Source organism: Oncorhynchus nerka, linkage group LG22, assembly GCF_034236695.1.
Source record: "Oncorhynchus nerka isolate Pitt River linkage group LG22, Oner_Uvic_2.0, whole genome shotgun sequence".
NCBI classification, from domain to species: Eukaryota; Metazoa; Chordata; class Actinopteri; order Salmoniformes; family Salmonidae; genus Oncorhynchus; species Oncorhynchus nerka.
In genome coordinates, this window is record NC_088417.1 from 96,474,960 (window position 1) to 96,489,899 (window position 14,940).

General features: G+C 50.5%; 1 protein-coding gene across 4 annotated transcripts in view; it reads left to right on the plus strand.

Moving 5' to 3' along the window:
• Positions 1-14,940, plus strand: part of ptpn13 (protein tyrosine phosphatase non-receptor type 13) — a 179,564-nt gene that overhangs the window by 152,446 nt on the left and 12,178 nt on the right. For 3 of the 4 annotated variants that reach the window (XM_065007620.1, XM_065007621.1, XM_065007622.1), the window contains 10 exons: positions 2,430-2,583; positions 2,866-3,098; positions 3,271-3,369; positions 3,570-3,782; positions 3,975-4,162; positions 9,239-9,401; positions 10,997-11,152; positions 11,385-11,556; positions 13,261-13,471; positions 13,818-13,903. In XM_065007620.1, the coding sequence (XP_064863692.1) occupies positions 2,430-2,583; positions 2,866-3,098; positions 3,271-3,369; positions 3,570-3,782; positions 3,975-4,162; positions 9,239-9,401; positions 10,997-11,152; positions 11,385-11,556; positions 13,261-13,471; positions 13,818-13,903 (1,675 nt within the window). The remainder of the gene's footprint in view (positions 1-2,429; positions 2,584-2,865; positions 3,099-3,270; positions 3,370-3,569; positions 3,783-3,974; positions 4,163-9,238; positions 9,402-10,996; positions 11,153-11,384; positions 11,557-13,260; positions 13,472-13,817; positions 13,904-14,940) is intronic. The other variant, XM_065007623.1, reaches the window with a different exon arrangement.

A 14,940-nucleotide genomic window follows, 5' to 3' on the forward strand; every position in this document is an offset into this window, starting at 1 on the left:
AAAATTGTGGCAAAATGGCTTACGGACAACAAAGTCAAGGTATTGGAGTGGCCATCATAAAGCCCTGACCTCAAACCTATAGAAAATGTGTGGGCAGAACTGGAAATGTGTGTGTGAGCAAGGTCGTCTACAAACCTGACTCAGTTACACCAGCTCTGTCAGGAGGAATGGGCCAAAATTCACCCAACTTATTGTGGGAAGCTTGTGGAAGGCTACCCAAATCATTTGACCCAAGTTAAACAATTTAAGGGCAATGCTACCAAATACTAATTGAGTGTATGTAAACTTCTGACCCACTGTGAATGTGATGAAAGAAATAAAAGCTGAAATAAATCATTCTTTCCACTATTATTCTGACATTTCACATTCTTAAAATAAAGTGGTGATCCTAACTGATCTAATTAAATATCAGGAATTGTGAAACTGAGTTTAAATGTATTTGGCTACGGTGTATGTAAACTTCCGACTTCAACTGTATCTACTATATAGGCTTATGGTGTCTTCTTTCCAATTTGAGACTCCTTGTGCTTTCTGACCAGTGGTGTTACTCTCCGCTCCTCCCCTTCTCCTCCGCTCCTCCCCTTCTCCTCCGCTCCTCCCCTTCTCCTCCGCTCCTCCCCTTCCCCTCTGCTCCTCCCCTTCCCCTCCGCTCCTCCCCTTCTCCTCCGCTCCTCCCCTTCCCCTCCGCTCCTCCCCTTCTCCTCCGCTCCTCCCCTTCCCCTCCGCTCCTCCCCTTCCCCTCCGCTCCTCCCCTTCCCCTCCGCTCCTCCCCTCCCCTTCTCCTCCCCTTCTCCTCTGCTCCTCTCCTTCCTTCTCCTTCGCTCCTCTCCTTCTCTCCTCCCCTTCCCCTCTGCTCCTCCCCTTCTCTCTGCTCCTCCCCTTCTCCTCTGCTCCTCCCCTTCCCCTCTGCTCCTCCCCTTCCCCTCTGCTCCTCCCCTTCCCCTCTGCTCCTCCCCTTCCCCTCTGCTCCTCCCCCCCTTCCCCTCTGCTCCTCCCCTTCCCCTCTGCTCCTCCCCTTCTCTGCTCCTCCCCTTCTCTGCTCCTCCCCTTCCCCTCTGCTCCTCCCCTTCTCCTTCGCTCCTCCCCTTCTCCTTCTCCTCCTCCCCTTCCCCTCCGCTCCTCCTCCCCTCTCCTCCGCTCCTCCTCCCCTTCTCCCCCTCCGCCCCCTCCTCCCCTCCTCCCCTCCCTCCTCCTCCCCTTCTCCTCCGCTCCTCCTCCCCTTCTCCTCCGCTCCTCCCCTTCTCCTCCGCTCCTCCTCCGCTCTCTCCTCCTCCCCTTCTCCTCCCCTTCTCCTCCGCTCCTCCTCCGCTCCTCCTCTCCCCTTCCCCTCTGCTTCTCCTCCGCTCCTCCTCTCCCCTCTCCCTTCTCCTTCTCCCCTTCTCTGCTTCTCCCTTCTCTCTCCTCCCCTTCCTCCCCTCCCCCTCTGCTCCTCCCCTTCCCCTCCGCTCCCTCCCCTTCTCCTCCGCTCCTCCCCTCCTCCGCTCCTCCCCTTCTCCTCCGCTCCTCTCCTCCCCTTCTCCTCCGCTCCTCCCCTCCTCCTCCGCTCCTCCCCTTCCCCTCTGCTCCTCCCCTCCTCCTCCGCTCCTCCCCTTCCCCTCTGCTCCTCCCCTTCCCCTCTGCTCCTCCCCTTCCCCTCTGCTCCTCCCCTTCCCCTCTGCTCCTCCCCTTCCCCTCTGCTCCTCCCCTTCCCCTCTGCTCCTCCCCTTCCCCTCTGCTCCTCCCCTTCTCCTCCGCTCCTCCTCCGCTCCTCCCCTTCTCCTCCGCTCCTCCTCCGCTCCTCCCCTTCCCCTCTGCTCCTCCCCTTCCCCTCCGCTCCTCCCCTTCTCCTCCGCTCCTCCTCCGCTCCTCCCCTTCTCCTCCGCTCCTCCTCCGCTCCTCCCCTTCTCCTCCTCCGCTCCTCCCCCTCTCCTCCGCTCCTCCTCCTCCTTCTCCTCCTCCCCTCCTCCTCCGCTCCTCCCTCCCTCCTCCCCTTCTCCTCCGCTCCTCCCCCTTCTCCTCCGCTCCTCCTCCCTCCTCCTCCTCCGCTCCTCCCCTTCCCCTCTGCTCCTCCCCTTCCCCTCTGCTCCTCCCCCTTCCCCTCTGCTCCACTCCTTCTCCTCCCCTTCTCCTTCGCTCCTCTCCTTCACTCCTTCTCCTCCCCTTCTCCTTCGCTCCTCTTCCTTCTCCTCCGCTCCTTCTCCTCCCCCTTCTCCTCCGCTCCTCCTCCTCTCCTCCTCCCCTTCCCCTCTGCTCCTCCCCTTCTCCTCCGCTCCTCCCCTTCTCTCCTCCGCTCCTCCCCTTCTCCCCTCCCCTTCTCCTCCCCTTCTCCTCCCTCCTCCTCCGCTCCTCCCCTTCTCCTCCCCTCCCCTTCTCCTCCGCTCCGCTCCTCCCCTCTCCTCCTCCCCTTCTCCTCCGCTCCTCCCCTTCTCCTCTGCTCCTCCCCTCTTCAGATGGTCCACTTGCTGTTAGAGAAGGGTCAGCTCCCTGCGGACCGTATCCACGCCCCTCTGACGCCTCAGTGCACCCCTCCCAGCGACCAGCAACAACCGGCGCCAGAGGCTGCTCCGCCTAAAGCCCAGCCAGAGTACATCTTCATCACTGATAGTGAGTGTACAGTACACACACATTAATTCAAACACTCATTACTTTCTTATACGTCACCAGCAGTTGCTAGTCTTTGATGTTTGATTATGACATTGTGCCCTACTGCCGTTGTGCCCTTGAGCAAGGCACTTAAACCATAATTTGCTCCAGGGGCGTTACTCTGCAGCTGACCCTGTGCTCCTACCAGTATCTCAGGTGTGTGTGGTGTCTGAGAGAGTTAGCAGTCATACACATTTACGTTTTTGTTGGACAATAAAGTTTTCTTGTCTTCCTGTCCCCAAGACAATGTATTTGAGGTGCCCTTGCTGAAGAATTCGTCAGGCCTAGGGTTCAGCTTCAGTAGAGAGGAGACCTTCCCTGACCAGAACACTGGTAACGGCCCTGGTAACAGCTTCAGCATGGTCCGGGTCAAGAAGCTTTTCCCTGGGCAACCTGCCGCTGAGAGTGGACGAATCAACGTGGGTGACGTCATCGTGCGTGTCAACCAGACGCCCCTCAAAGGACTCTCGCAGCACGTGTGTCACCTTTTCAATATTGATCAATCAAGTCAAACAATAGGTTATATTAAGGGGTGGGGTTTCAAATGGCTTTTTCAGTTGAAGAACTGACTCCCTTGTGTGCCAATATTACATGACTCAACCATTTTCATATGAAATATTCTGTTGCGTTTCTCTGCCCTGCCACTAGGAGGTGATCTCAGCGCTGCGAGGGACCGGCCAGGAGGTCACTCTGCTGCTCTGTAGACCTGACCAGGGTGTCTTACCTGAGATGGACGCCTCTGCTCTGGTGAGGATCTCTAACAGTCAGCAGCACCTCTCACGTGGGCCACAAACTGGGCAAAATGTCTGCTTTTCTCTTACAGTGATGGCATAGGACCATTTATCACTATAACCGCATTCACTATAAGTGGAGTGCAGTGTATTTTTGATGTTTAGTGAGCTATACACTAATATACTTACGGAGTGTATCTCATTCTCCCTCCCCAGACTCCCATGGCCTCTCCTCGTAAGGAACCAGTAGTCCAGACCCAGCAGCCTGAATCCAGCCTGGCCAGGCCCAGAACAGCCTCTCCTGTGGAGTCTGAGGGGAAGAGGAGCCTGGGACTGGGGCCTGGGCAAATGGAGGAAGCTCTGGACAGGCTGCTCATGAAGTCCCCCAGCCGTCGGGACAGCTACAGTGACAGCACAGATGATGAGGAGGTAACGATTTCATTGATAATTAGTAACAATTGATATCAAGAACCACAATAGGAATGGGTCTGTAAACTATTGAGTTTTTAATGTGTGTATTGTTTCACTCGGCTGAGGCAACTGGACATTTTGTCAAATTCATGAATGACTAAACAATGGATTTATTTATTTATCCATTCATTCATTACTTAATTCATTCAGGTGGAGGAGGCCTTCAGCCCATCTCTGGAGCAGGGCCGACAAGCCTGGGATCGTAGTATCTACCAGACCCCCAGCAGTAACCTCACGCTGGAGAGACTCCGCCAGTATGAGACCCCCTGTGAGCTGGATGACACCATCCGCTCTGCCTACTACTCTTCCAACCTGTCACTGTCCAACCTCAGCAAAAGGTAAAGATTATATCCTACTGCTGATATTACTCATGTTAGCCTGTAACCCCGGAGAGGGGAGGGCCTGTAACCCCGGAGAGGGGAGGGCCTGTAACCCCGGAGAGGGGAGGGCCTGTAACCCCGGAGAGGGGAGGGCCTGTAACCCCGGAGAGGGGAGGGCCTGTAACCCCGGAGAGGGGAGGGCCTGTAACCCCGGAGAGGGGAGGGCCTGTAACCCCGGAGAGGGGAGGGCCTGTAACCCCGGAGAGGGGAGGGCCTGTAACCCCGGAGAGGGGAGGGCCTGTAACCCCGGAGAGGGGAGGGCCTGTAACCCCGGAGAGGGGAGGGCCTGTTTATCCCGGATCTAAACATTCTGAAAAATACATGTTTTTTTATTTATTTATTTGTATTTTCGAAAGATGAGCTTGAAATGGGGATAATAATAATAAATAAACATTATTTCCCACCACGGCAGCAGCTGCTCTTCCTGGGATCCAGCAAAATTAAGGCAGTTTATACAATTTTAAAATGCCCTCAGGCCCCTAATCATTTACATTTACATTTAAGTCATTTAGCAGACGCTCTTATCCAGAGCGACTTACAAATTGGTGCGTTCACCTTATGACATCCAGTGGATCAGCCACTTTACAATAGTGCATCTAAATCTTTTAAGGGGGGGGGTGAGAAGGATTACTTTATCCTATCCTAGGTATTCGTTAAAGAGGTGGGGTTTCAGGTGTCTCCGGAAGGTGGTGATTGACTCCGCTGTCCTGGCGTCGTGAGGGAGTTTGTTCCACCATTGGGGGGCCAGAGCAGCGAACAGTTTTGACTGGGCTGAGCGGGAACTGTACTTCCTCAGTGGTAGGGAGGCGAGCAGGCCAGAGGTGGATGAACGCAGTGCCCTTGTTTGGGTGTAGGGCCTGATCAGAGCCTGGAGGTACTGAGGTGCCGTTCCCCTCACAGCTCCGTAGGCAAGCACCATGGTCTTGTAGCGGATGCGAGCTTCAACTGGAAGCCAGTGGAGAGAGCGGAGGAGCGGGGTGACGTGAGAGAACTTGGGAAGGTTGAACACCAGACGGGCTGCGGCGTTCTGGATGAGTTGTAGGGGTTTAATGGCACAGGCAGGGAGCCTAGCCAACAGCGAGTTGCAGTAATCCAGACGGGAGATGACAAGTGCCTGGATTAGGACCTGCGCCGCTTCCTGTGTGAGGCAGGGTCGTACTCTGCGGATGTTGTAGAGCATGAACCTACAGGAACGGGCCACCGCCTTGATGTTAGTTGAGAACGACAGGGTGTTGTCCAGGATCACGCCAAGGTTCTTAGCGCTCTGGGAGGAGGACACAATGGAGTTGTCAACCGTGATGGCGAGATCATGGAACGGGCAGTCCTTCCCCGGGAGGAAGAGCAGCTCCGTCTTGCCGAGGTTCAGCTTGAGGTGGTGATCCGTCATCCACACTGATATGTCTGCCAGACATGCAGAGATGCGATTCGCCACCTGGTCATCAGAAGGGGGAAAGGAGAAGATTAATTGTGTGTCGTCTGCATAGCAATGATAGGAGAGACCATGTGAGGTTATGACAGAGCCAAGTGACTTGGTGTATAGCGAGAATAGGAGAGGGCCTAGAACAGAGCCCTGGGGGACGCCAGTGGTGAGAGCGCGTGGTGAGGAGACAGATTCTCGCCACGCCACCTGGTAGGAGCGACCTGTCAGGTAGGACGCAATCCAAGCGTGGGCCGCGCCAGAGATGCCCAACTCTGAGAGGGTGGAGAGGAGGATCTGATGGTTCACAGTATCGAAGGCAGCCGATAGGTCTAGAAGGATGAGAGCAGAGGAGAGCGAGTTAGCTTTAGCAGTGCGGAGCGCCTCCGTGATACAGAGAAGAGCAGTCTCAGTTGAATGACTAGTCTTGAAACCTGACTGATTTGGATCAAGAAGGTCATTCTGAGAGAGATAGCGGGAGAGCTGGCCAAGGACGGCACGTTCAAGAGTTTTGGAGAGAAAAGAAAGAAGGGATACTGGTCTGTAGTTGTTGACATCGGAGGGATCGAGTGTAGGTTTTTTCAGAAGGGGTGCAACTCTCGCTCTCTTGAAGACGGAAGGGACGTAGCCAGCGGTCAGGGATGAGTTGATGAGCGAGGTGAGGTAAGGGAGAAGGTCTCCGGAAATGGTCTGGAGAAGAGAGGAGGGGATAGGGTCAAGCGGGCAGGTTGTTGGGCGGCCGGCCGTCACAAGACGCGAGATTTCATCTGGAGAGAGAGGGGAGAAAGAGGTCAGAGCACAGGGTAGGGCAGTGTGAGCAGAACCAGCGGTGTCGTTTGACTTAGCAAACGAGGATCGGATGTCGTCGACCTTCTTTTCAAAATGGTTGACGAAGTCATCTGCAGAGAGGGGGAGGAGGGGGAGGGGGAGGAGGATTCAGGAGGGAGGAGAAGGTGGCAAAGAGCTTCCTAGGGTTAGAGGCAGATGCTTGGAATTTAGAGTGGAAGAAAGTGGCTTTAGCAGCAGAGACAGAAGAGGAAAATGTAGAGAGGAGGGAGTGAAAGGATGCCAGGTCCGCAGGGAGGCGAGTTTTCCTCCATTTCCGCTCGGCTGCCCGGAGCCTTGTTCTGTGAGCTCGCAATGAGTCGTCGAGCCACGGAGCGGGAGGGGAGGACCGAGCCGGCCTGGAGGATAGGGGACATAGAGAGTCAAAGGATGCAGAAAGGGAGGAGAGGAGAGGAGGGTTGAGGAGGCAGAATCAGGAGATAGGTTGGAGAAGGTTTGAGCAGAGGGAAGAGATGATAGGATGAAAGAGGAGAGAGTAGCGGGGGAGAGAGAGCGAAGGTTGGGACGGCGCGATACCATCCGAGTAGGGGCAGTGTGGGAAGTGTTGGATGAGAGCGAGAGGGAAAAGGATACAAGGTAGTGGTCGGAGACTTGGAGGGGAGTTGCAATGAGGTTAGTGGAAGAACAGCATCTAGTAAAGATGAGTATACATTTACATTTAAGTCATTTAGCAGACGCTCTTATCCAGAGCGACTTACAAATTGAGTATTGCCTGCCTTGTGAGTAGGGGGGGAAGGTGAGAGGGTGAGGTCAAAAGAGGAGAGGAGTGGAAAGAAGGAGGCAGAGAGGAATGAGTCAAAGGTAGACGTGGGGAGGTTAAAGTCGCCCAGAACTGTGAGAGGTGAGCCGTCCTCAGGAAAGGAGCTTATCAAGGCATCAAGCTCATTGATGAACTCTCCGAGGGAACCTGGAGGGCGATAAATGATAAGGATGTTAAGCTTGAAAGGGCTGGTAACTGTGACAGCATGGAATTCAAAGGAGGCGATAGACAGATGGGTAAGGGGAGAAAGAGAGAATGACCATTTGGGAGAGATGAGGATCCCGGTGCCACCACCCCGCTGACCAGAAGCTCTCGGGGTGTGCGAGAACACGTGGGCGGACGAAGAGAGAGCAGTAGGAGTAGCAGTGTTATCTGTGGTGATCCATGTTTCCGTCAGTGCCAAGAAGTCGAGAGACTGGAGGGAGGCATAGGCTGAGATGAACTCTGCCTTGTTGGCCGCAGATCGGCAGTTCCAGAGGCTACCGGAGACCTGGAACTCCACGTGGGTCGTGCGCGCTGGGACCACCAGATTAGGGTGGCCGCGGCCACGCGGTGTGGAGCGTTTGTATGGTCTGTGCAGAGAGGAGAGAACAGGGACAGACAGACACATAGTTGACAGGCTACAGAAGAGGCTACGCTAATGCAAAGGAGATTGGAATGACAAGTGGACTACACGTCTCGAATGTTCAGAAAGTTAAGCTTACGTAGCAAGAATCTTATTGACTAAAATGATTAAAATGATACAGTACTGCTGAAGTAGGCTAGCTGGCAGTGGCTGCGTTGTTGACTTTGTAGGCTAGCTGGCAGTGGCTGCGTTGTTGACACTACACTAATCAAGTCGTTCCGTTGGGTGTGATAGTTTCGACAGTGCTGCTATTCGGGGGCTAGCTGGCTAGCTAGCAGTGTTGATTACGTTACGTTGCGTTAAAAGAGCGACAATAGCTGGCTAGCTAACCTAGAAAATCGCTCTAGACTACACAATTATCTTTGATACAAAGACGGCTATGTAGCTAGCTATGTAGCTAGCTACGATCAAACAAATCAAACCGTTGTACTGTAATGAAATGAAATGAAAATGTGATACTACCTGTGGAGCGAAGCGGAATGCGACCGGGTTGTTGAGTGAGGAAGTTCTATTCGGTAGACGTTGGCTAGCTGTTGGCTAGCTAGCAGTGTCTCCTACGTTAAGGACGACAAATAGCTGGCTAGCTAACCTCGGTAAATTAAGATAATCACTCTAAGACTACACACTCTAAACTACACAATTATCTTGGATACGAAGACAGCAAAGACAACTATGTAGCTAGCTAACACTACACTAATCAAGTCGTTCAGTTGAGTGTAATAGTTTTTACAGTGCTGCTATTCGATAGACGGTGGACGTTTGCTAGCTGGCTAGCTGGCTAGCTGCTGGGCAGATAGCAGTGTAGTGTAGACTACGTTTGGACGACGAAATACGATAATTACGCAATTATCTTTGATACAAAGACGGCTATGTAGCTAGCTAAGAAGAAATTGCTAAGATTAGACAAATCAAACCGTTGTACTATAATGAAATGTAATGAAAAGTTATACTACCTGCAGACCGAAGTGCGGATGCGACCACTCGCTCCAACCCGGAAGTAGGGGAGGGCCATCACTACCACATATCTACAATACTAAATCCACGTGTATAGTGCGTATGTTATCATGTCAATACCTCTCATAAATACAAGTAGTGATGAAGTCGATCTCTCCTCCACTTTGAGCCAGGAGGTGACTCATTGCAGTCAGGTGAAATGTAATGAAAAGTGTTTTTATTCTACCTGACAGACAATAATATTGTATGATCTGTTCTACACAAGATATTTCTATGATAACCTTATAGACTAAGAATGCCACCTCAGTTTAACACTGTGCTTCAGCTTCTACTTGCTCTGTGGGGTCTAAACCAGGTTACAGTAAACAACCTTGCGACAACCGTTGGTTTAAAAATCACTTATTTGATGGATTCCTTGTTCTATTTCCGCAGGTGTCCCTCCTCCTCCACTCGGGTCCCTGACCTGACCATCACCCCTCAACCTATGGTATTATCTCCAGAAGCCCCCAGTCCCGACCCCCTGCCTCTCCCTCGACCACCACACTTCAACCACACCCTGACAGACAACAGACAGGACATGGAGGAGTTTGTGCCGGTAAGAGCAGGGGAACACTAGGACCTGTCTGAAAGCAAGTACTACGACCGTCCTGGTTTCCTCCATTCCTTTCTCTCAAAGCACATTGGAGGAGGTCCAAGGGAAGGATGTAATGTGCATTATTATCCATGTAATTATGTAACTAAACTCAGCAAAAAAAAGAAACGTCCCTTTTTCAGGACCCTGTCTTTAAAAGATCATTCGTAAAAATCCAAATAACTTCACTGATCCTCATTGTAAAGGGTTTAAACACTGTTTCCCCATGCTTGTTCAATGAACCATGAACAATTAATGAACATGCACCTGTGGAACGGTCGTTAAGACACTAACAGCTTACAGACGGCAGGCAATTAAGGGCACAGTTATGAAAACTTAGGACACTAAAGAGGCCTTTCTATTGACTCTGAAAAACACAAAAAGAAAGATGCCCAATGTCCCTGCTCATCTGCGTGAACATGCCTTATGCATGCTGCAAGGAAGCATGAGGACTGCAGATGTGGCCAGGGCAATAAATTGCAATGTCCGTACTGAGACGCAGACGGACAGCTGATCGTCCTCGCAGTGGCAGACCACATGTAACACCTGCACAGGATCGGTACATCTGAACATCACACCTGCGGGACAGGTACAGGATGGCAACAACAACTGTCTGAGTTACACCAGGGACGCACAATCCCTCCATCAGTGCTCAGACTGTCCGTAATAGGCTGAGAGAGGCTGGACTGAGGGCTTGTAGGCCTGTTGTAAGGCAGGTCCTCACCAGACATCACCGGCAACAACGTCGCCTACGGGCACAAACCCACCGTCGCTGGACCAGACAAGACTGGCAAAAAGTGCTCTTCCCTGATGAGTCACGGTTTTGTCTCACCAGGGGTGATGGTCGGATTTGCATTTATTGTCGAAGGAATGAGCTTAACACCGAGGCCTGTACTCTGGAGCGGGATCGATTTGGAGGTGGAGGGTCCGTCATGGTCTGGGGCAGTGTGTCACAGCATCATCGGACTGAGCTTGTTGTCATTGCAGGCAATCTCAATGCTGTGCGTTACAGGGAAGACATCCTCCTCTAGCATGTGGTACCCTTCCTGCAGGCTCATCCTGACATATGACCCTCCAGCATGACAATGCCATCAGCCATACTGCTCGTTCTGTGCGTGATTTCCTGTAAGACAAGAATGTCAGTGTTTTGCCATGGCCAGCGAAGAGCCCGGATCTCAATCCCATTGAGCACTTCTGGGACCTGTTGGATCGGAGGGTGAGGGCTAGGGCCATTCCCCCCAGAAATGTCCGGGAACTTGCAGGTGGCTTGGTGGAAGAGTTGGGTAACATCTCAAAGCAAGAACTGGCAGATCTGGTGCAGTCCATGAGGAGGAGATGCACTGCAGTACTTAATGCAGCTGGTGGCCACTTGTTCAGTTTATCTGTTGAATCTTATGTTCATACAAATATTTACACATGTTAAGTTTGCTGAAAATAAACGCATTTAACAGTGGGAGGACGTTTCTTTTTATGCTGAGTTTGTGTAGTATTCAGTATTCAGTTCCTTTTCAGCGCAGTTTGATTCCAACGACGTTTGTTTACCACTGTCTGTTCGTCAGGACGTGGAGCTGAAAGTGTCCCTTGTGAAGTCTGAGAAAGGAAGCCTGGGGTTTACTCTGACCAAAGGGAACGACCTGGGCTGTTACATCCATGACATCATCCAGGACCCTGCCAAGGGAGACGGCAGGCTGCGTCCCGGGGATCGCATGATCATGGTACACATCTGCCGAATCTAGCTACTGAACACTCTCAATCTGGGTTTCCTTGATTCCTCACCTCCTCCTCCAATGTGTTTTAAGGAGGTGAGGAGAGACTTTGGGTCTCCTTCTCCAATGCAGTTTGAGGACACGGAGAGAGGATACGAGAAATTGAAGACAAATTGATAGTCATGTTTTAACACTCCCTGTCATGCTGTATCACAAGCATACTAACGACCCCCCCCTTCAGGTGAACAACAAAGATGTGTCCAACATGGGTCACACTGAGGTGGTGAACCTGGTGAGAGCGGCCCCCAGGGTGGTGGATCTAGTGGTAGGAAGGGTTCTCGAGGCTCCTAAACCCCCTATAGAAGCACACCTACTGTACGACATCTCCTTCCAGTGCCCTGACCAAACATTAGGTAAGAGAGATATAGAGATCTATTTACACTGCCTAAAATGATATATTTAACTCACGTGTATCATCTCAACTGTTATATCTGTGTTGGTTTGGGGTTATCAACCTCACCGATGATGATGATGATGATGATGATGATGATTGTAAAGAACTTGTGACATGGACAGAGCTCAAGAAAGCACAATGTGTAAAAGGGTGTTAGATTGCAGTTTGAAAGGAATGTGTGGTGTTTTTTTGGGGGGGGGACTATAAATAGCTTCCACTGCCTTGCTGTGGTGGTTTATGTGACCGCTTTTGGTTCAGAAGGTCAGGGTTGTGTTCATCAGGCACCAAACAGAAGAGAATGGAACAGGTATAACCAAGCTGGACTTCAGTTTTCCATAGCAACACATGTGACTGTGTGTATGTGGTGTTGTCCATAAAGCTTAATGGTGTTGTATCTCTCCCTACAGGTCTAGTATTGGACAGTGTGTACAGGGTGTTGTGTCTCTCCCTACAGGTCTAGTATTTGACAGTGTGTACAGGTTGTTGTATCTCTCCCTACAGGTATAGTATTGGACAGTGACAGTGTGTACAGGGTGTTGTATCGTTCCCTACAGGTCTAGTATTGGACAGTGTGTACAGGGTGTTGTGTCTCACCCTACAGGTCTAGTATTTGACAGTGTGTACAGGGTGTTGTGTCTCTCCCTACAGGTCTAGTATTTGACAGTGTGTACAGGTTGTTGTATCTCTCCCTACAGGTCTAGTATTGGACAGTGACAGTGTGTACAGGGTGTTGTGTCTCTCCCTACAGGTCTAGTATTGGACAGTGACAGTGTGTACAGGGTGTTGTCTCTCTCCCTACAGGTCTAGTATTGGACAGTGTGTACAGGGTGTTGTATCTCTCCCTACAGGTCTAGTATTGGACAGTGACAGTGTGTACAGGGTGTTGTGTCTCTCCCTACAGGTCTAGTATTGGACAGTGTGTACAGGGTGTTGTATCTCTCCCTACAGGTCTAGTATTGGACAGTGTGTACAGGGTGTTGTATCTCTCCCTACAGGTCTAGTATTGGACAGTGTGTACAGGGTGTTGTATCGCTCCCTACAGGTCTAGTATTGGGCAGTGTGTACAGGGTGTTGTCTCTCCCTACAGGTTTAGTATTAGACAGTGACAGTGTGTACAGGGTGTTGTTCATAAGGCTTAACGTTGTGTCTCCCTACAGGTCTAGTATTGGACAGTGACAGTGTGTACAGGGTGTTGTCTCTCCCTACAGGTCGGTATTGGACAGTGTGTACAGGGTGTTGTATCGCTCCCTACAGGTCTAGTATTGGGCAGTGACAGTGTGTACAGGGTGTTGTATCGCTCCCTACAGGTCTAGTATTGGACAGTGACAGTGTGTACAGGGTGTTGTTCATAAGGCATAACGTTGTCTCTCCCTACAGGTCTAGTATTGGACAGTGACAGTGTGTACAGGGTGTTGTTCATAAGGCTTAACGTTGTGTCTCCCTACAGGTCTAGTATTGGACAGTGACAGTGTGTACGGGGTGTTGTTCATAAGGCTTAACGTTGTGTCTCCCTACAGGTCTAGTATTGGACATCGACAGTGTGTACAGGGTGTTGTTCATAAGGCATAACGTTGTCTCTCCCTACAGGTCTAGTATTGGATGGGGGCAGTGACAGTGTGTACAGGGTGTTGTTCATAAGGCATAACGTTGTCTCTCCCTACAGGTCTAGTATTGGACGGGGGCAGTGACAGTGTGTACGGGGTGTTGTTCATAAAGGAGGTACTGCCTGGCTCGGTGGCGCTGCTGGAGGGGAGTCTGAGGCCCTTGGACCTGGTCCACTATATCAACGGAGCTCCAACTCTGGACCTGACCCTCAATGAGAGCTGCAGGCTGCTGGAGATCTCCCTCAGGGAGCTCACTATCAAAGCTACAAGGTAAACTTAACCCTCACCCTGAATTCCAAATAGACCCCTAGCCCCTACACACTAGGCACTTTGGGTTAGGTGTAGACCTGTGAGGGTCCCTCAGGGACCTCACCAGGTAAACACTAGCCTTATGTACCATAAACATGTTTTTTCCCAGGAAATGTCCTTTACTATTTAACATTCAGTCCATTTCTGTGCAAGGCAGTGCTTGCCAGCTAGTGCCAAAGAGGTTTGGAACTGAGAGACTCAATAAATGATTACTTCCTATAATGCCCTCTTCAGATACCCGTCCAAGAGGTACATGTGTTCATTATCCTTGACCTAATTGATCTCTCTATCTCTCTTCTCCCTCCAGGGATGGGAAACCAGTGTCTCCAGGACAGAAGAGTATTTCTTTTCTCAACAACAACGTCAGTCCTGAAGTCTCCACCAGCCTCAACGGTAAGTACTTGTAAAAGCCTATCCATACAAATCGTAGACTGTTATCCTTTGAAAGATTTGCTGAATGTGTATAGCATTATGGTACATATACAGTAAGTACATCCAGTCAAGTTCTCTTACCTTCACAATCAGGAAGTATACAATACCCCTATACTTGTTCCACATTTTGTTGTTACAGCCTGAATTTTAAATTGAGATGTTATGTTACTGATCTACGCACAATACCCCACATTTTATTTTTTATGACTAGCCAATCTCTGTACCCCAGACATACAATTATCTGTAAGGTCCCTCAACTGTGTAGTGAATTTCAAGCAAAGACCAAGGTTTTTTTTAAGTTCTCAAGGGATGCCACCGATTGGTAGATGTAAAAATAATAATAATAATTAGAAAGCAGTTGCTGAATGTCTCTTTGAGCGTGGTGTGGTGAAGTTATCAGTTAGGCTTTTGATTGTCACTACAAAGATACAGGCGTCCTTCCTAACTTAGTTGCCGGACAGGAAGGAAACTGCTCAGGGATTTCACCATGAGGCCACTGCTGACTTTTTAAAACAGTTCAAGTTTAATGCCTGTGATAGGAGAAAACTGAGGATGGATCAACAACACTGTAATGACTCTACAATACTAACCTAATTGACAGAGTGAAAAGAAGGAAGCCTGTTCAGAATAAAAATATTCCAAAACATAAATCCTGTTTACAACAAGGCACTAAAGTAATACTGCAAAAAAATATGGCAAAGCAATTCACTTTTTGTCCTGAATACTAAGTGTTATGTTTGGGGCAAATCCAATACAACACATCAATGAGTACCTCTCTCCATATTTTCAAGCATAGTGGTGGCTGCATCATGTTATGGGTATGCTTGTAATCGTTAAGGACTTTTCAGCATAAAGAAACATAATGGAGCTGAGCACAGGCAAAACCTGGTTCAGTCTGCTTTCCATCAGACACTAGGAGATGAATTCACCTTTCAGCAGGACAATAACCTAAAACACAAGGCCTAATACACACTGGAGTTGCTTACCAAGAAGACTTT